We start from the raw sequence: 20,119 nt of genomic DNA, 5'->3' as shown, positions 1-20,119 counted from the left end.
GGCAACCTCCAAGTGGCCAGGAGAGAAAAATGCTGAGTTGAAACGAAACCCTGTGACCTTTGATTCAAGTCGAGTCCGGGATGTCTTCTCTGCTTGCAGACAAGGAAGGCAAACAGGCTTCCATAATCCACCACACACAGCGCACCCACTGGCACCCTGCCCGTGGTACTTGCCGTGACGTGCTCGTAGTCCTGCCCCAGTTCGTGCGAGCCTGCGACCACCTCTCTCTCGGCGATCCACTGCTCCAGGTCGTCCACCTCCCGGTTGAGCTGGAACAGCCGGTGCCTCTCGTCCAGCTTGCCCCTCCTCTCCTCAGCGAGGTCCTTGAGGCCCGCGTAGAGTTTGTCCACCTTGGACTGCCGCATGCTGATGCGCTCACTGCGGGGAGGGGGTGGGAGAGGGGCCATAATGATACATCTTCTTCAGGGAGACAACAAATGAGGGGGAAGCGCCAAGAGAGCACATTCTGTATAACTTCTCAAAGCAAACTTTAGGTGAACCTATTTAACCTAAAAAACGGAACTCTGAAATTTCACCTCAACTTCAAGTGATAGAGACAACATCTAATAAAACACAGCAATTAAGGACAAAGGCCACCCTGCTTGTGGTGACAGAGGAGGGGGAGAGACGCCTTAACACGGCACTGCTGGCTCTGTACATCAGGATTTCCTCTGATGTTAAAAGTTCACCCAAGATCCGGGGCCGTCCTCTGTTCTCAGGTGCCATTGGGCCAAAGGGAAAATGACATCCCTGTCTGCATGCACCTTGACCTTCTCTGGCTTTGTGCTCCTCCCCGCCAGGAGGGTGGGCCCTGCTGCTCCGTTGCCTGGGGGCACTGCATCCACCCCCACCCTCCAACTTCCCTGAGAATGACTGTCTTTCAGCAGGAGGGACAAGGACTTGCTGGTGCCTGTCCTTGGCAATGAGGAGGGCGACTTTCCTGGGACTCCTGACCACCAACACCTGAAAGAACCCCTACACCAACACAGCCACTGGCCTTATCTCCAACCTGCCTGGGTTAATGCACAAAGCCAACTCCTGAGTCATAAAAGGCAGTTACTGAGAAAGCCGAAAATGAGGGCCAGGAAAGTGAGCCCAGTCTGTAACAGGGCAGGAGTACCACACACAGCCCTCTTTCTCCCTTATCCCTGAGGCATTCTCAAGCCTTGATGTTTAAGAGTTAGAAGGTGGTATTAACTTTGTTCTTCCCGGGAGTTCTTTTATTTTACAGATCTGTGTCTTCTTATACACCACTCTCTTAAAAATAATAATTACTTTCCTGAACTGGATCACTTTTCAACCCAGGGGTAGGTGTTTTGACAACCTGTTTATGTGTGCAGGTCAGTCTGTACTTCTGACTCACGACACCAATCAACTCTCAGTAAGTCTTGGCCAACAGGAAGCATGTTAGGAAATACCTCCTGTGGATTAAATAACAGTTCACCCTTCCTATTCAGCACAGGCCTACTGGATCTGCTGTAAAAATGCTTCCCAAAGACCTACATTCCCAGTTACTCACGATGAACGCTGCCATTTTCTTCTCATGGGTCAGAGCAAGAGGCCCTGAGTGGGAGGAACTGCTGGGTGGGTCTCATCTTTACAGGACGGCACTCACCTTTCAGGGTGGCTGTCAGCCACCAGGGCCCGGCTGGTCTTAGAGAGCTGATGCACCGTCTCTGCATAGTCCTCCACGGCTTGTTCCAGGATCTGGTGCTTCTTCAACATGGAGACGGCACTCTGCTCATCCTGCCAACAGAAGGGGCTGTCACAACCACAGCCACGCCCCCCCCACCTGACACCACCTTAAAGAGGGACCTTTGCATGGGGCGGGGCCGGGGCAGGAGGAAGACTCATCAGAAAGAAAAGATCCTCGAGGGGCTGAGGGCAGTGGGACGCAAAGCTCTTCAAGAGCATCAATGTGGACTGGACTGCGAGAGCCTCTGAAAGGCGACCATGAGGATGATGCAGGCTGATGAGGACCCTCTGCAGGACCCTCTGCAGAATGGGGGGAAGCCCAGGCAAACAAGCCAAGGGGCCCGGCTGCCTGAGATGCTTCTCAGTCTAACAGACACATAGACGATGTTCTCGTGGGAATACTGTCACATACTCTGAAACTGTTTCATAAGCACCTTGTATGTTGTCAAAGAAAGACTCCGGCAAATTTCTGTTTAGAAAAAAAGGGCAGGATGAACCCAGTCTTAATGACATGCCAGGATTCAGAGAAGAAAATTCTGCATCAACATCAAGGGACAAACAGCCAGGTTCCAGCTACCTCTACGCACCATGCTGCCCCTGTGACCAAGGCAACAGTGCAATGATTCATAGAGATGCCACCAGCAGCAGAGAACAAGTTGGAGTCTGGTCAGTCAGGGCAGGGCTGGGGCTCAGCTTCCTTACCTTGGCCTTCTCCTCTGACATCATGTACAGCTCCTGCTCGCTCATCCACGCCTCGGCCTCAGCCGCATCAAAGTAGTACTGCTGGGCCCGGTGCGCCTCCTCCAGCCGCCGGTGCCGCTTCTCCGTCTCCTCGATGAGGAGGCCCCACAGCTGCGTCAGGTCGGCCAGCCTCTGCCGGATGGCCTCAGCACTGGGGCTGCTGCTGTCGGCGACGATGTTCTGGCTCCTCTCGAAGATGTCGTCGATGCGAGGCTGGTGCCCCTGGATTTCCTTCTGGAGGGTCTGTGGGAGCGGGGACACACTGGGGTTCACCAAACAGCATGCCCCTGTGCCACGCTGTGGAGGCCAGGGCCAACCGCCAGCCCTCAGAGCTCTCACGTTCTCCCCGGTAACCTGGAGCCAGTATCTATTGGACAGAGTAGGCCCTGGTGGAAACGCTTACCTGGTTTTTCTTGATTAACAGCTGCACGGTCTGGAGGTTGTGGCCGTGATCTGTGGAAGTTGCCAAAGGCATCCTCTCTCCAACCCACAACTGGAAGGAATTATAAACAGGTGGTCAGGGCCGCTCAAAAAGAACAAATACTGGATGCAAATGAGAGCAGGAAACGATAGCAGGGAGGCCCGCTTGAGAGACAGAGTGGGTTTAATCCCATAGGGAAGGGTGGCTGCGGGCACCTGCCCTTCTTCTCCGACACAGGGTGGGGCTATAGCCTTCAGCCCTCACTTCACCCTCCATGGCAGACTCTGTGAGTTCTCATTCTCTGTTTTTGCAACTCCTATTCTAGGGGCACCAAAACCCTTGAATTATCTTTAGCAAACCAGACAGAAAAATAAGAGTTGTACTTGGTGTGAATACACAGAGCTCAGCCAACCAACGCGGCCCGAGGTGGGTCGAGCATGGAAGCGGGAATGTGGGCACCAGGCGGGCAGGCAGGGGTCACTCACGATCTCGTCTTCCACATCCCTGTTGAACTGATGGATCTCTTTGGAGGCCAGCAGGTTCTGCTTCCTCTCGTTCAGGGGCTCCAGCAGCTCCATGAACTTGGTCTGCACGGTGAGGCGCTTGCTGTCCACCTCGTCCGTGCTCTTCCCCTCCTGGCTCAGGGCCTGTGCCTGGCTCTGTAGCTCCTCGATCTCCTTCTTCCGCACCTCCATCTGATTCTCCAGCATCTGAGGGCAGGAGACAGACCTACCTTCACACCTGAGTCAGGGGAAACGCAGACAGTGCGACATGTGTCCCCCTTTGGCATCAGCCCAAGTGGAAGCTCGAGAAATATTAACTAACACAGTGACAGCCTAAGAAACGGTTCCGCCTCCGCAAACTAGCAATCAGCATGCCACTTTGTCAGCTGACTTTAAAAAAAAAAACCCGTTCTAGGATTTCTAAAACTTGGGAGCAACAGTCAAGTTTATCCAGGAACTTAGGAGGCAAATGATGGGGGAAACAAGAATTAATTATGTGGAAAGGACAGTCTTCATCTGTCTGCTCAGAAGCCATAAGGATGTTGGAAAACAGCTTAACCAGCAGGAAGGTGTCAAGTCTTAGGTTTCCAGTTCTTTTAGGCCAGAAGGACAGCTAATGTTACCATCTCTTGATTTCTTCAATCAGAAAACTGATCATTCTTTTCAAACATGCTGGATAATCAGCTGCAAACAGACTGACTGTGTATTTACATGAGGCAAACAGGCAAAAGCAAAAGCAGAGGTGTTTCATTCAGGAAATATTGCCCTGGCAAGACCAGGTACTGATGGCTTAGAGACAAGGGGATAGCTTCTGGGAGTAAACTGACTCCTTTCTTAAGGTGGGAGAGGACTCGGCCATGCCCTGCAAACCGAGCCCGGGGAGCTCCTGGAAGGTTCTGTCACCAACTTGCTTGTCAACCTCACTGGAGCTATTATCTCCTATATTCGAAGTAAATTCTTTTGCCCTGAGAAGGGCTCTATCATGATGCAATCCCCCATCCCCAAATTTCTTACCTAAAAGGTACCCTGAACAACTCAGGTAACTATCACGTATCTACAGGTTATATAGTGAAGTATGAGAGTATGACTATGTTCTCCACGTAAACTGCGGAACTAAATGAAGTGAATATTTACTCAACTGTTGAAGGGTGATACTACATCAACTGAGATGATAGTGAAAGAAGATTCACGCACGGATGCCCAGTACTCCTAGTGACGCTGTGTCTTTCCACCTGACTCTACAAATGTCCTGGACACTGTCAGAGCCCACTGTGCTGGGTTAAAATCCCTTGCACAGGAAGCAGGTATTTGAGAACCGGGCTGCGAGTTAAGACTATGAGCACAAGGGCAGGGAAACAGCCCCGCCCCGAGAGTGCACTGGCCCCGCCCACTCGCCTGCTGCTTTTTCAGCAGGATGTTGACGCTGGTGAGATCTTTGCCGTAGTCATCAGACTGAATCTGACTCTCCAGGCCATGCAGCCACTTGTCCAGATCTGCGCAGCTCTGGGTGAAGAGCTCAGCCTTGTTTGCATCAAAGAGCCGCTGGGCCTTGGTCTGGGTGGTGGATTCAAGGACTTCCCACATTTTATGTAAACCCGTGAGTTTCTCCTTCACCACGGCTTCTGTCTCAGGCTTTTCTGAAATGAGCTGCATTCCTTCCTGGAAAAACACACATAAACACAGTTTTCAGGAGAATAGATGTCACTGAAAAACAAACCTGAGATATCTGATCTGTGATTTAGTTACTCATTTAACACACACACAGTCTTTCCACACGCAGTTCCGACTCAATAAAACCCACAATGGCCCGGTCTATTATGGCCTTCACAGGAGTGGAGCACCAAGTGACTGCTGGGGCTTTGGGACATTTAATGCTAATAACCTACAACTTCATCCCCTTCACATCACCCCCCAAGAGACCATATGCATTATTTTAACAGTTAAGAGTCTGAAACAATATAAAGAATGTGGAGAAAGAGAAGGGACGGTGGGGAACGTCGCACGTTCAGTTATGCTACAAAGAACCTGTGCCAAAATCATACATTTTAAATTATTACCGTGTCTACTATACAGGAGTCACCCAGGAAAAATAGAAATATTATGCATTTTAAAGTTTCTCTAAGTTCTGTATCCTTGGGGCTGACCAGTCTCTGTTGCAGCCCAGTACACGTCACACGATCAAACAGTGAGGGCGCCGCCCCGGGCCACGGTCTATGGAGTGCAGCAGACGAGACACGACAGAGATCAAACCCCTGGACTCATTAAAAGATAATGGAGGCGATTTGTGCCACTGGACTGGGTTTCTGCTTTTCTCCCTTCTGCTGGGTTGAAGTCAGGAGTTGGTAAATGGAGGTGGGGCTGCTCCTGGCTGTGTAACTTCTGTTCGTGGTCAGATACGACTCAAATATGCTAAAAATTGTGCTAAATACAAAGAAGCTCATTCCTACCTCGTTCGTTTTCTCACCACAGCTGGACTAGTGGAGCCCCACCAAACATTTTAACTCACCTTCTCAATTTTGTCAAGCCATTCTTTGTTGGATGCGAGTTCTGCCATAAACGCTTGATGTTTTAACCATTTACTGTGCAGATTTCTGGCTTCATCATAAGACATGTCCTGGGCTGTAAGCATCTTTTCATTGATCCAGAGGGACAGCTTAGGAATTAAAAAAAAAAATCAGGAAGGTTTCAGAGATTGTGATCAGAGACATCAGCCTTTTTTCTGCCTGGGAAGAGGTGTTACGTCACACTATGCATACTGCATGTTTCCATGGCAACAGACAACCAAACATTCACTTTACAACTCTGAGCCGTCACAACACATATCTCCACTGTATGGATGCTGTACCTGAGCCCTGCTCCAAACAATGTATCTAATATTAAACCCAGAAGCACAGAAGTGCTCTGAGCCAGCTTTCAAACTGTTTGGCTCTCTTAACCAGCTCTTCCCTCAAAGGCTTGTGTTTAAAATTCTGCCCTGACCAGTCTAAGTCACAACCTTCTCTCTCCTTCAAATATCCATGGCCAGTTATACCACGTTAATCATGATTAACTGTCTTTTATTCCATTTGGTAATCTTTTTACTCTTTTAGTTCTACTGTATAAAAACCAAACCCCTCACTCTTTTATCCCTCCCTCCCTCCCGGGCGTGTCTATGGGAATGCCACAGAGCAGAAGTAACTTGCTCACTGCAGGGGTAAGGTAACAACAGTGTCCTCTCAATGCTCCCTTCAAGTCTGAACCAACTTCACCTTTCCCTCTAAAGCCTGTCACTGTAAAGAGTCTTTCATTCACACCAACAACACTTCACACGACTTGATTTTGAGACCCAACACATCTGCCTGGATCTGAGCTCTGAGGAGCTTCTTCACAGAGCCTGCCGGCCACTGACAGGTCTGAAAGGGGCTTCTCTTCAGCCCAGCCCCAGGCCCTGGACATGTTTCTCTTGCTGGCTCTCATCCCAATTTGTCCAGCTCCGCACTGCCTGCCTGTAGTTGGCCATGCCAGGGTCCCAACTCCTGCCCCATACAAAGCACTAGCCAGGAAGAGCTTCTGTTTGCCCAGGCGGAAGATACGCAAATACACAAAGGGTCAGCCTGGAACCAGAAGCAAGTGTCTTCAGGGGCCATGTCCCTTCTGTGTGACCATGAGAAGCCACTTTTATGCCCGGTGCTGCCACAACAAATGTGCGCCCAAACTGCAGTATGGTGCCGCCACCAAAGGTTTAGAAATGCTGTATAAAACCAAGAGGAACCCTTGAAATCAACAATCCCAAGGCTATTTGCTCGCACTCTGGGCTGCTGCTGGGAAAGGCTTCTCCATAAATTTGCTTCAACAATAGGAAGTCTGTTCTTTGGAAACGATGTCGAGGGGTGTGAGGGTCACAGGAGCACTCCAGCTCTACCTTCCCCAGGACACTCACCCACCAGGCAGGAGGGGCTGGGGGCTGAAAGCAAAAGGTAGCGAGATCTCTTATGTCACTCTTTATTAAGGGGGAAAGCAGCAGTAAATTTCATAAAGCTCTTTGCAGGCAAGGACCACAGATTTGTTCCACAACAACAGAGACACTGAATTTCCTACTTTAAAAGAATTACCTATTTTCCTTACAGTTATCTAAGTCGCTAAGATCTGACATGCTATGGCCATTCAATCTAAGGAGAAAAGAGGTTAAAACGAAACCAAATGGCCAAATGCTCCCCTGTATTCCATACACACACACTAAACACAATAAAAGGCATTTATCCAAAGTGCAAAGGGCATTCACATATTTGCGCTATTCATAACCACCTACCCGAGAGAGATTAAAAAAAAAGAGCTACATAAAAATCAAAGGCTTATAAACAAATCTGCTCTTTGCTGAACACATCATCCTACAGATAAAGCAGCATGTAGTGCAGCACAATGAAATGGAGCCATGGAACTTGCTAGTTCATCAGCCCTCCATCAGCATTCTGGAATCAGAACCACAGTTATTATCTGTGGGCATTTACAAAGGTCATTTAAGAATATACTCATTCTCTGCAGAAAAGAACACTGTGCAGATTGGGAAAGGATAGGAAAAATGCTTTGATCGCTGAATTAAGCTCAAAGCAAAGCACTGAACTCGCTACCCCTGTGCCACCACATCTAGTTACACTGTTTTCCTGGGGGGAAAATCAGTTTCAAAAAACAGGAGGTATGGTGGGAGAGAATAAAACAGGAAATTAGTACCTTTTAAATCCTTCATTTTTCAGGATATCACCTTAAAATAACACTACAAAAATCACGATGCTCTCTGTAGCACCATGTGTAACTGGGCCTAGATGGCCCCTGCTCATTCCCCCACCACTCCGCACTGCTGCACTAAACTTACCCCTCCAGAAAGAGTCTGCGGAGGGTGGCAACCCCAGGAGGTTTCACTACCCAGCCTCCTCTAGCCCCCAACGCACGAGGAAGGCAGTGTGACAAGGAGGCGACCTGGGCTCCCTAGACCTAGAATGGTACCAGCAATGGTATTAAATCTGACCCCTGGGTGCTCTGTAAATATCTAGCAGCACAACAATAGGAAGGTTTTCAAATGTAGGACTGGTCTACATGCAAGCTCCATTCTTAGAGTCTGGATCTCTGAGAGTCTGGGGCATATTTTAATGAGGCTGAACGACGGGAAGTTTACAGCCAGGGAATAATACCTATCACCCCTTTGCTTGTACTTCTTCACTAAGGGTTTTACAGCCTCCAAACCTGACCTAAATTCCGCCACTATGTGGAAGCAGTCTCTGCTACTGTGGGACAGCTGGGACTCCCAGCAGATCCTAAGGTTGTACTAAATGATATTCAAGGAAAGAAAAGGTAAACCAGGGAGACTGCAGAGCAGTCCCAGAGAGAACTGTGAATCATCTCCGGCACAAAAAGCCCAGCCAAGACCCTTGTGCATACTTTCAGGAGAAATCACGCAGGACTGAACGCTCTGGGCGTGCCTCACAGTCACTGGTGTGTGTTAAGGAGTGAACGCCTTGAACCAAGGATGCTAATTTGGAACAAGCATTAACAAAGATCTAAAGATCTACTGAAACTGACTATTTCCTGTGATTCTACTTGGAAGGACTATCGTTTTATCTACTTACTTTTCCCACACATTTCTATTTATGAATCCACACGTATGTAAAGGGAAAACCGGGGGCTGGAAATTTCAACTGAGCTTCTCTGGCCTCTCACCTTCTGCTCATTTCCTGGCATTCTTCTTCCCAAATGTTTTACCAGGCTCACGTCAAGGAATTACATCTCATCAACTTGCCGTTTAAGCAAGGATATGGAATCCTACTGATTTCCCCAGCACATCCCCTTCTATATGGCCTGAGGTTAAAACAAGTCACCGATGGTGCTTCAAGGGAAACATCCAGGTAGTTTAAAGACCTCCAATTTGGGAAGGCACAGCCCAGGCTGCACACACCTCCTGACAACCTTCACTCCTTCCAAAGCTGAAGGACCACTTGGTATTCACTGCAGCACAGTATCAACTCCGCACAGCTACCAGTGGATCCCATTACACTCCCCGATGTCTTGTCTGGGGACATGAATGCCTCTTTTAAATGGGTATCCTCTTCAAATGGGTTGTTAATGCTGGGTGTCAGTTGAAGGGGCACTCTTGTCCTAAGCCTGTCTGGCTCCAGGCAAATCCTCCAGAGCCCAAGATTTATCAGTATGGCCCTGAAGCCGACAGACCCTGAGCGACATAGTTTAGGGGCTTTTTTTCCTTTGTAAGGTTTAGCTGCTAGAGCATATTGTAAGATTCACAGCAAGACAGCAGTTTCCTGGACATGAAGGATGGCTTCTGTCACCGACGATCTAACACGACTGTTATTAGAGCTGTATTTCTCCTAACACACAGCTGCAACTTTGCACGTGAGGGGTTTGTGATGGCTTCAGTCATGTTCTTAAGCACAGGACCTCGATCCTCTCCACACCTTCTAGCTCCCTCTCCCCAGTGTCCCTGCAGCTTCACTTAGATGCTCTTCATCCCATTTTTGCCTCTGATAGGATTTAATCTAATAAAACAGAGAGGGCTGAGCCTCACCGCTGCTCTCTGGGAGACAGTGAAACGTGATGTCCTCGTGATCTCACACATGTGAAGTCACCTAGATGCTTTCTGCCAACCAGCTTGCAGAGAGATTGTATTTTTCTGGCTGACTTTAGTTTCCCAAGTTTGCTTATTATGCATGTATCAGGGGAGAACGAAATAGTATGAGAATCACCAGATTAATACCACATGTTAAAACTCGGAGTTTGAAATCAGGGTTACTGCTCTTGGACACGTGCCTGAGGAGCCTGAAAGATGAATAATTTCAAGGTCTTCAGTGAATAAGAAACTCATTTTTTATTTTTTTATTTAGTTGTTTGTTTAAAAATTCTTGTGTGTGGGGTAGGTAATTAGGTTTATTTGTTTCTTTGATTAATGGAGGCACTGGGGATTGAACCCAGGACCCCATGCATGCTAAGCATGCACTCCACCACTGAGCCACAGCCTCCCCAGTTCGTATTTTTTTAAATCTTTCTTCTTACCTGGGTAGTCAAATGCAGTTCCCTTTATTCTTTCCTTTCATACTATTAAATATGTGTTACTTTAAATAGTTAAAACATAGTATTAGATGCTTTCATGTTATAGAATGTGTTAGAATATCACCACCTTTGACAATGGAAATGTCCTACATCTGTGTATCCAATGTGGCAAGCCGTGAATCACAGCTGGCTGCGGAGCACTTCAAACACAGTCAGTGTGACTGAGAAACTACACTCTTAATTTTATTTAATTTAAAATGAGATAGCCACATGTGGCTAGTGTCTTCTGTACTGGACAGCACAGTTCTAGACACGATATTCTAGATTATAATAATCTGGTTACTCTAAGTGGCAGTTTGTAGGTTAGAGAACTGACCGGCCCCACCTGCAAATTATGTAAGTGATATGAATTTCTGGCCTCGGGTAATTTTATAATTGAAAGGGCTCTTCTGCCCAATGCTGGATGGCTCTTGTTACAGAAGAGGAAAGGAGGGGTTAAAGGGAGACATACCTCCTGACAATCTTGCAGGAACTTCTGAAGATCTCTGTTGTCCTTCAGTCTCATCAGGAGCTCACTGGCTGCCTCACGATTCTTCCTATGTCTGTTATAATAAAAATAAGAATTACTTTTAAAAAAGGAAGTAAGGAATCTTGAAAAACAGAATTTATAACTCAATTCTTTCCTGGGTTTCTGTATATGCTGAAAACAGTTTGCCTACGGTTCTCAATTACGTCACAGAGACAAGACTAACAAGAGAGTGTAGCATCTTCAAAATGAGTAAGCCATGGTACAATAGACCAAAACACCTGTCCCAGCCAGGCAACAGGCCAGGAAGCAGTCAAATGAGCTTCATAAATCTGGTGCAAGGGGAAGCACCTGAGCACACGCTGTTGCCCATGTTAGGAGCTGTGGGAGAATATGAAATAGATCTTCAAGAAACTCAGACCTGAGTGGCAGGCTGTGTACGCAGCTAAGAAAATATAAAACCACATGACTGGCTTTTAGTGAATGTTTCCTGATAACCAGATTCCCATCTTGAGAAGAACTCACCCAAAACAATAAACCAAGAATGAGAAGTTGTAAACGTGAGATTATCTACCTACTCAATCCCACTCTTTACTAACAGATAAGCGTAACCGAGGTTTAAAGAAGTTAAAGCACAAAACCTTAATCAAAAAAAACTTGCAAGACTTGGAAGGAGCTGCTGAGCTTGGTCAACGACAAGAGACCTGAGTGAATGTTCCCCATCTCGAACGCAGTACACAGGGCTTCTCAGCACACAATGCGGAGGTGCCAGAACTCACCACCACCAGCCTGTGGACAAGAGCCACGCGAATTCCATGAGTGCTGTGGAAAGGGCCACCTTCACATGGTCCTACTGCCACAGGGGAGAGCGGGCCACACTGAGAATCAGAAGCATTGCAGGAACACAGCTCCCCGAGAGTCCCAAGGAACCCAAGCCAGCGGGCCAGCCGAAGTGCAGGGCGTGGAGAGGAGCGAAGGGACAGTGCAAATTGGGAGGTTTGGGGTTTTATATCCAACCCCCAAGGCTGTGGTGCTTGAGCAAGGTCTCTCGACCAGCCCTCCAGCCCCCATGGTGGGGAAGAGGAAGATCATGACCTCTGACTCTGCACAACGCCAAGAAAGGGCAGCTCGGGCAGCACTTGCCACTGACTGGCTTTTAGAGGACCCTATTCCGGACCAAGAAAGATCTTACAGGAATGCCATGTGTCACCCAGGTCCCCAGTGAGCGCTGGCAACAAGTGACAGAGACAGCACCGCACCCGTGGTCTGCCTGGGACCAAAGGGAAATGCTCTCCGCTCCTACAGCTACCAGTGACTACAGAACACAGAAGAAAATAAACACAAGTAATACTGTCAGGGAATTGCGAGACACATACAATGACTTTTCAAATTTTTTTCTTTTTCAGTTGAAAAGGATTCCCTAGTTTTAGGAGAAGAGGTCTTAATAGGTTTATGCCCCTTAGGCAAAGTGCAGAAACAGAAAAATACTTCTTATATAATGCTAAATGAAAAGAGTTCAGGCAGAGCCAATGACGTAAAACTCCAAGGCACAGATGAGAAAGCAGAAACTAAAATGGTGTGTGTGTGATGGGGATGAGATTAAAAGGCAGTTTTCCACTTCCCTCCCGTTTTTTTCTTTATTGTGATTCTGCCCAAATTTTTAACAGTGGCTTTTATAATGACAGAAAACTGAAGGCCAAAGCCCCTCTACTTCACTGCTATCCTTTCTCAGAGACCAAAAATTAAAACAAAATTTTTTTTTCAAAGACTGTTACTGATTTGGGGCTAAAGGAATGAGTCATCTAAAAATGTGGGTGGGGATGGAATGTCAAGAAAAGCTCTTCAAGTTCCCAACCCTCAAATTCCAATCACCACCTGTAGGGGTTTTTAAGAAAATAAAACAAACGTTCAGGAGGAAGGTAACCTGAGTTGGAGTTAAGTCACAAAATGCAGGAATCCTGCCTTTAGTCAAAAGCCTTGAATAAAAGGGCCCGTTCCCTCCTGTGGCGTCAGACGAAGATGCTACCATGGCAGGGAACAATCAGAGACACGGGCAGTTGCATCAGGACGTGCAACCTTGAAGCTCATGGGAATGATGGAAGTAAAAATAACTTCAAACACTATCAGACAACTCACTGAGAGACACATACCACCAGACAGAATCTTGAATGTATCTCTTACATAATCAAGATTTACGTGCCCAGCAGATTTGTCTGGACAATTTTTCTCTTGCAGTGGGTCCATGGAGGAGGCAAAGGCCTAATGGTAACTTAGGGTCCCGTGTCCAAATGACACAGATCTGCGAGGCATGATGATGGCCTCTGAGTAATGTGCTCTGTGGAGTGAAAGCAGCTGTACTAGCAGCTGAGACCGGTGGCTGCTCAGAAAGCCCCAGAGGGAAGAGAGCGTGGCTGCACTGTGTGCTTGTGGTAACCGACGGTGCTCATGGGAAGTGAGACCGGAAAGGTCTTTCAAGGCTGGATCGTGGATTTACTTACAGGGAAGGACCTTCTAAAAATCGGCTGTAGTTTCCCACAGTCCTAAGAGTGCTCTCTGGGGTGAGGTTAAATCTCTTGCTTTATTTCCATCTCTTACCTACAGTGAGACTCAAAATGAGGTGGATACGGGGTTTAACTCTCCCTCTAGTGAAAAGCGAAGAACTAAACAGGTATCTGTGGCAAAGTGGGATGGTAATTTTAAAGCTTTTTCCCCATGTGAGACAGGGTCTGGCTTTATGAAACTGGACACTTTTTCCTTTTTTCACAGGACGGCCTCGGGGCTGGAGTCTTCCTGAGCCAGGAAGCTCACCCGTTCGCATCCCCCGGGCAGGCTTGGATGGCAGGCTCCTTTCCGCCCAGTCACAAGCACTCTGAAGGCCACTCACACCCCACCCACATCTGTTCAGAGCCAGTGTCTTTGTTCTAGTACTTTTTCATTTCAACAGACTCAGTGGTAACAGGCGAGATTTCCAGAATGTAAGCACATTATGATGATTTTGCGTTCTACAAAAATAGCTTCACAGGAGCATCAGAATGTTTCTGGACAGGGATCAGATCTGAAGGATTAGACATTTACTTTAGCTTGTGCTCCAACACCACATGGAACTCAGATTTGTGGGGGTTTTTTTTTGTAACAGACCTGTATCCTCTAGAGTCAGTTTCAGATCTTGAGGCCTCTGGGGATGTTAAAGTGAAATCAGAATTCAGTAAACACTGGCCGAGGAAAATAAGAAAACATAGTCCTCCTGAGGGTAGATCAGTGGAAAGCCCCGTCCCCCTTCCATCTTTCCTAGGCTTATGGAGAGAAGAACTCTCCTCCCACTGCCTTTTAGAAATAGGTATCCTAAGGGGACCTTGGAACTTTAGGAGCCCAGGTTCTCCAACAAGGGCAAAAGGAAGGTTAAGCCACAGCTGAGAGATGCTGAAACATTTTCTCATATCCCGGAATCTCTGGTCTTGACAGCATCACCTGCTTCCAAGCCCTCGCAGCTGCAGCACCGGGGACGTATAAATACACCGAAGAAGCTGCCAGGCAGCTGCACGCCTGCCTGAATACAAGTGTCCCCAACGGCCAAGCCCGCTGTCAGGAAACCAGCTGTGTGCACCTAACGTGGAGGAACGTGGGGTATCATGTTTACAAAACAATGAGAATTAACATTAGGAGAAAAGGAAATTCTATTTCCAGGTTAAGAATTCCTTGCCCAATGCTTGTTTCTCACACTCATCTAAGAAAGGCCTGGCAGAGAGATCTTTTCTTCTTATTTTTTCCAGCTATTTAAAAAGCAACAGACACAACATTATCCTAATGTACCTTACACCCTATTTCATAGTACCACACTTAGGGTATATGGATTCGGGTCTAAATCAGCGCAAAAGGCAGGCTGGCTAAAGTCAGGAGTTCAGTCTTTTTTGGGGAAAGAGTAATTCCCTCTCTTCACTGCATATCATAAAAAGTTCATCTGGCCCAGGGTCCCAGGAGACCCTCTCAGACATGTTAAGTAAAGAAACACTCTGAGCAAGGAGTTCTTCCTCTTCACTGCACTTGAAGGTCACAGAAGCCTTGGGGAAGAGCTTGTTTCTCGATGACATCAATCTCACAATGAGCCCTTAAATCCACCCAAACTGGGACCAGAGAAGATCAGCTGGAACAAAGGATAGCGACTGACTGAGATGAGCCACCCTGGGACAGAAGTGGCCGGCCCAGAGCCAGCCCACGCTGGTACATCCAAACCAGATCTGCCCAGACGTAGCACTTCAGTGATAACCAAGGCAGACAGAGAGTTAGGGATGTCCACAGAGAACACTGGCCTTCAGGCAGGGAGAAAAATCTTTTGGAATACAAAGAAAGAAAAAAGTAAAAATAAAAACAAGATCACCTAATCTTGGAGATGCCTTGACAGAAGAGGAAAAGGATCTTTTCTCCTATTATGAAGAACTCACGACAGTATTATCCAAGCCAGTTTTCTAAGAAAGGCCTGATGATGCTCCTTTGTAGCTCTGCCTGCTACTCAGGACCAGCAAACCTTGCCCTCCCTCCCCACTCCCCCCGACAGGCCTCAGAGGAGTCTTGCATGGATGAAGGTGAGTGTGGGTGGAGCTGGGGAAGCGCCTGGTTCTCGGGGTCCCGTTAGGTGACATGCTGGATATCACCTCTCAAAGGGCATGGCTTACACCCTGAGTGCCACTCAGCACAAAGACATCTTTGGTTAAGGATTAGTTTGGCTTCTCAGGCTTTTCTTTTGTAGATTAGATTTTGCTAGGTGCCCATATCCTGCCTGCTGGGGAATTTACACCCACAGCCCCAAGGACTGTGGCCAGTGATTCAGATGTTATAGACTCCCAGGGTGGACAACTCCCTTAAGAACCTCAGGGCACCATACCTGTCATCGATAGAGTCCACCTTCTCCTGGATGCGGTCTGAGTTGATGTTCCCATCGCTCACCAGCCTCCGGCCAGTCTCCACAACTGCGTTGATCTTCTCCTCATTGGCATCCATGGTGGTCATGAAGTCCTCCTGTTTCTTAATAGCTGCTTCAGCCCCTTCCAAAGTGGTGGGCATTTCAGTATGGGCCAAAACATATTCCTTATTTAAAAAGGGGAAAACAAAGTTATAGCAAAATGAGACATCATGAAACACAACTCACTTCCGGAAAGACAAAAGCACTCTTTCCTACACCCTACGTTTTCAACATATGTGGCAACACATTTGCTTTGTTACACTTAAATGAAATTATGGAGTCAGATGACATACAGTTGGGAGGGAAAAAAAATCCTGTGCAATACTGTAAGTGGTTAAATGCTCTAAACTTCTTCCCAAAGTGAGTGAGGGAAGTAAACAAAGGTTTGTGCATCAGCCACAAGAGTTCACTCATGGGCTCATAAGGCAATAGCAACAGGCCCTTCAAACTCCATCTTTTAAGAGAGATTAACCATCAGGATGTTGGTGGTCAACCTCAGCTCTTTTTCTCTCTCTGATCTCTGCCTTGTGTCATTGTCATCAGGAGAAGTCCCTGAGCATGGAAGACAGCCATTCAGGGGGTAAAAAACAAACAAAAAAACCCCCCAAAAAACACCTCACTGTATGTTTTAGAGGAGATGAATAATGTAACAGAACATTACCAATTGCATGAGCCACTACGTGGACATACTGTGAACTGAAGAGGTCCTCGACAACAGAACTGTACTTCGCAAGGTAAGAAAGCCCCTGCAGGAACCTTCAGCTCCTGACCCCTACACTGTCACTGGTTTCAGTGCCTTAGAAGGCAGGAGAAACTAATGTCTCTCAGTTACTCTTCTGATTGCACATGGTGAAGTTTAAACTGGCGGCCCCGTTGGCAACATTTCCGAAGGCAGGGAGGCTGCTCCCACAGGGAGGTGGCGGGGATGCTTTACCTGGTTGTTAAGAAAGGCTTCAGCCTGCTTCGTGTCCCGCAGGAACTGCTGGTAGGCGTGGGACTGGGAGAGGAGGTTCTGCCTGTTCTCCCACATCTTGTGAAGCTCGTTCCAGCCGGTGTCCAGCGCCTGCAGCCGCTGCCGCAGGAACATGTACTGGGCGTCGGTCTGGCCCTGGGTGACCATCTCACCCATGTCCCTCATCTTCTGGTAGTCCTCCTCGTAGTTGTCGATCTCGTTTTTGATGTTTTCGTGCTGCGTCAGGAGCTTCTCGGCCTCGGTCAGGGTGTTGGGCATGTCCTCCGAGGCAATGGCCGTCTGGGTCCTGGAGAGCCAGGACTGGAAGTCGTCCAGGTCCCGCAGGAACTGCTGCAGCTTGCTGGCCTCGCCCAGGGAGGCCTCGCGGTTCTTCAGCGTGGTCTTCATCTCTTCCCACACGTCGCTGATCTCGGCCAGCCGAGACAGGATGGCTTGGGCCTGGTCGGGGTGCTCGGATTCCAGCTTCTCGGCCTCCTTCTGCAGGTCACTCAGCTTCGCCTCGATGGCCACCAGGTCCCGCTCCATGCCAGTCAGCTTGCGCTGCAGGGCCATGACACCAGCCAGGTCGTTGCCCAGGTCCTGAGTGGATTCGATAACTTTGGTCTTCTCCCGAATCCAGGATTTGGTTTCGTTGCACTCAAGATGGTAGTTCTGGATGCTCAGGGCAGACAGGAGAGCATCCTTCTTCCGGTCCACCAGCTCCCTGAACTGACTCCACCTGTGGGTGCAGGGGCGGCAGAGAGAGCAGTGTGAGAGAGGCCAGAAGTTCAGAGCCAGACACTGACATTAACAGTGATGGTCAAAGCTGCAATTTTCTCCCCTCCATCTCAACTTTGACTACGTGTCTTTGGAAAATCATCTCCCTCAATGTATGGACACCAAATATCATCACCGAAACTGCTCAGGGACACAATATAATCTGGAAAAGTCTGACACAAAGAGGGACTTGTAAAAGAGCTGCAAAGTGAGCAGTGATAACACATCTTTCCCCCAAAGGGTCCCCTAACTCATTTACATGCATATTTTACTTATCCCTGAGCTGCACCCTGTGAACATACTCCACACCCAAAGGCTGACTGTCACCTTCAGAACCCAGGCCAGCTTGCCACCACGACCTACTCAAATGTGTTTATTCAACAGAAAGATAAGGCCAGGACAAAGGTCTACGTTGATAATCAGGACTTTCATTGGCCAATTACCTCTCTAACAGGCTAAAACCCTGGCCCAGAAATTATTTTAAAAGGGATAGCACAGGTGCCACGCTGATGCTGTGATCCACCAGGGGTCTCACCCAGGCCCTTGCATCCCACGTGGTGAGGGGCTGCCCCAACAATGTCACCCCAGAGGCACTTCTTGTAAAACCAGGGTCCATCAAAAGGCAGATGCCAATGCCATGACATCAGCGCCACGATGCCAGTGACCCTGGGCAGGAAATTCCTGACTGTGAAGCTCAGCAAGTGACATCACCACCCCACCCCTAGCCAGCTGGGTGCACAGGGAGCCGGCATGCCTCTGGCCTCCTGCTCACCTCGTGTTGAGCTTGTCCTGCTGGGCCTTGATCTCCTTCTCGCTCGGGTGGCCACTGTGCATCAGCTGCCGTGCGATCTGGTTCACCACCGCGACCCGGGAAGCCTGGTTGTTCATTTCTGGTTCCAGGCTCTCGAATCTGCAAAGGCAATTCGACAGGGCGGTCACCTCCTCAGTTGCCAGTGGTCACGAGGGGTGGACAGGCCAGCTCCCTGCAGCGTCCCTGTCGCACCCCGCTCACCTGTGCTGGATGACCTCCAGGTCCTCCAGCTTCTCTGGGATCTGCATGTTGTTGAGCCACTGCTCCTTCTCATCGATCCAGAGCTCGCAGGCGTCGGCCTCGCTGAACATCTTGTACAGGGCCAGGGTGTCCTGCAGTGCCTGCTTCCTCAGCCGTGTCAGCTCGGCCACCTCCTTGTAGCGTTCCTCGATGCCTGCCAGACGGCCCTGCACATCGGGAGACTCAGCGTGCTCCTGGGGGAGGGCGCCGGCCTGCTCGTGCAGTGAGTCGATGGTAGGCCGGTAGTTGGTGATCTCCTCAGCCACATCCTTGTGCTTCTTGACCAGAGACTGGGTGGAGTATTCATCGTGGCCCACGTCGTTGCTGGAGACGATCTTGAGGATGTCCAGCATCCAGGCGTCGATGTCATCGGCGTCCGCCTGGAACTGGTGCAGCAGCGAGGCCTCCTCCAGGCGCTTCTTGCGGATGGCCGAGAGCTGCTCCAGGTGGGCCCACTGCTCCCGGATGTAGGCGATCCGCTCCCGGATCTTCTCCGACCCGAAGTGCTCCTCAGCAATCATGTCTTCGCCCTCCTTGATGGCCTGCTCGAAGTGGCCGCTGCGGCCGCTCATCTCGTCCTCGAACGCCCGGTGCTTGCTGAGCAGGCGCACGACGCTGGTGAGGTCCTTGCCATAGTCGTCGGAGGACAGGATCTTCTCCTTCTCCCGGATCCAGCCTTCCTCCTCCGCCATCTCCCAGAAGAACTTCCACAGGCGACGGGACTCCTCCAGGCGGGCCCGGCGCTCGGCCGCTAGCTGGCAAAGCTCTTGGTAACAGAACTCCATGTGGGCCACGCGGTCTCGGATCACCTGGGGGTCGCAGGGCTTGTAACCTGTTTAACGCCAAGGCAGGCACATGGGTGATGGTGTTCAGCCCAGGCTCCTGCACGTCTGCAGGCAGTAATCTACACCCCCCTGCTCTTCCTACTAGATTACCAGTTCACTCTAAGTGCAGGGCCACGCTATGGGGTAACGGAGCACCTTCTAGGATTGTGTTTGGAAGAGGAGGGAGGGGTAATGGTAGGTGGTTTTTGTTGTTGTTGTTTTGCCTCAAATATTATTATTTTTTTGGATCACTTAGGAACCAAAAAAACTCACAAACTGTAAGAAAGAAGACAGCTGCGTTTAACTGTTTCTAAAATAGGACAAAACCAAATCCTTTAAAACATCCTTTAAACAAAGATACGTACAACCAGAGGTATGAAAGCCATGAGATGTCTGAGCAACCACACTGGTTGTGGGTGAGCATAGGGTGTGGTCTGGCCAGTTTCACTCCCCAAAACCAAGCCACTCAAACCCAAGCAGCATTCGAGTATTTAAGGTAAAGACAGATTCATTTCAGAAAAGCAAGATAGAGTAAAATCATTCAGAAGACCACCCTACTGCATCTCATTATACCCAGGACATGGCCCTCTGGGAACCCACAGTCTCTTCAAAGGCCCCATCTACTTCTCTCAAACAGATC

The 20,119-nt window shown here is 48.9% G+C and overlaps 1 protein-coding gene across 6 annotated transcripts in view; it reads right to left on the bottom strand.

The window, feature by feature from the left end:
* The window catches only part of SPTBN1 (spectrin beta, non-erythrocytic 1), a 204,033-nt gene that overhangs the window by 39,832 nt on the left and 144,082 nt on the right, over window positions 1–20,119 (bottom strand). For all 6 annotated transcript variants that reach the window (XM_032497549.1, XM_032497550.1, XM_032497551.1 and 3 more), the window contains 12 exons: window positions 18,617–19,487; window positions 18,377–18,514; window positions 16,810–17,566; window positions 15,798–16,000; window positions 10,904–10,994; window positions 5,867–6,013; window positions 4,756–5,019; window positions 3,343–3,567; window positions 2,840–2,929; window positions 2,398–2,679; window positions 1,616–1,746; window positions 174–378 (listed from right to left, as the gene is read on the bottom strand). In XM_032497549.1, the coding sequence (XP_032353440.1) occupies window positions 174–378; window positions 1,616–1,746; window positions 2,398–2,679; window positions 2,840–2,929; window positions 3,343–3,567; window positions 4,756–5,019; window positions 5,867–6,013; window positions 10,904–10,994; window positions 15,798–16,000; window positions 16,810–17,566; window positions 18,377–18,514; window positions 18,617–19,487 (3,404 nt within the window). The remainder of the gene's footprint in view (window positions 1–173; window positions 379–1,615; window positions 1,747–2,397; window positions 2,680–2,839; window positions 2,930–3,342; window positions 3,568–4,755; window positions 5,020–5,866; window positions 6,014–10,903; window positions 10,995–15,797; window positions 16,001–16,809; window positions 17,567–18,376; window positions 18,515–18,616; window positions 19,488–20,119) is intronic.

Source organism: Camelus ferus, chromosome 15, assembly GCF_009834535.1.
Source record: "Camelus ferus isolate YT-003-E chromosome 15, BCGSAC_Cfer_1.0, whole genome shotgun sequence".
NCBI classification, from domain to species: Eukaryota; Metazoa; Chordata; class Mammalia; order Artiodactyla; family Camelidae; genus Camelus; species Camelus ferus.
This window is presented reverse-complemented; position numbering and strand designations above follow the sequence as displayed.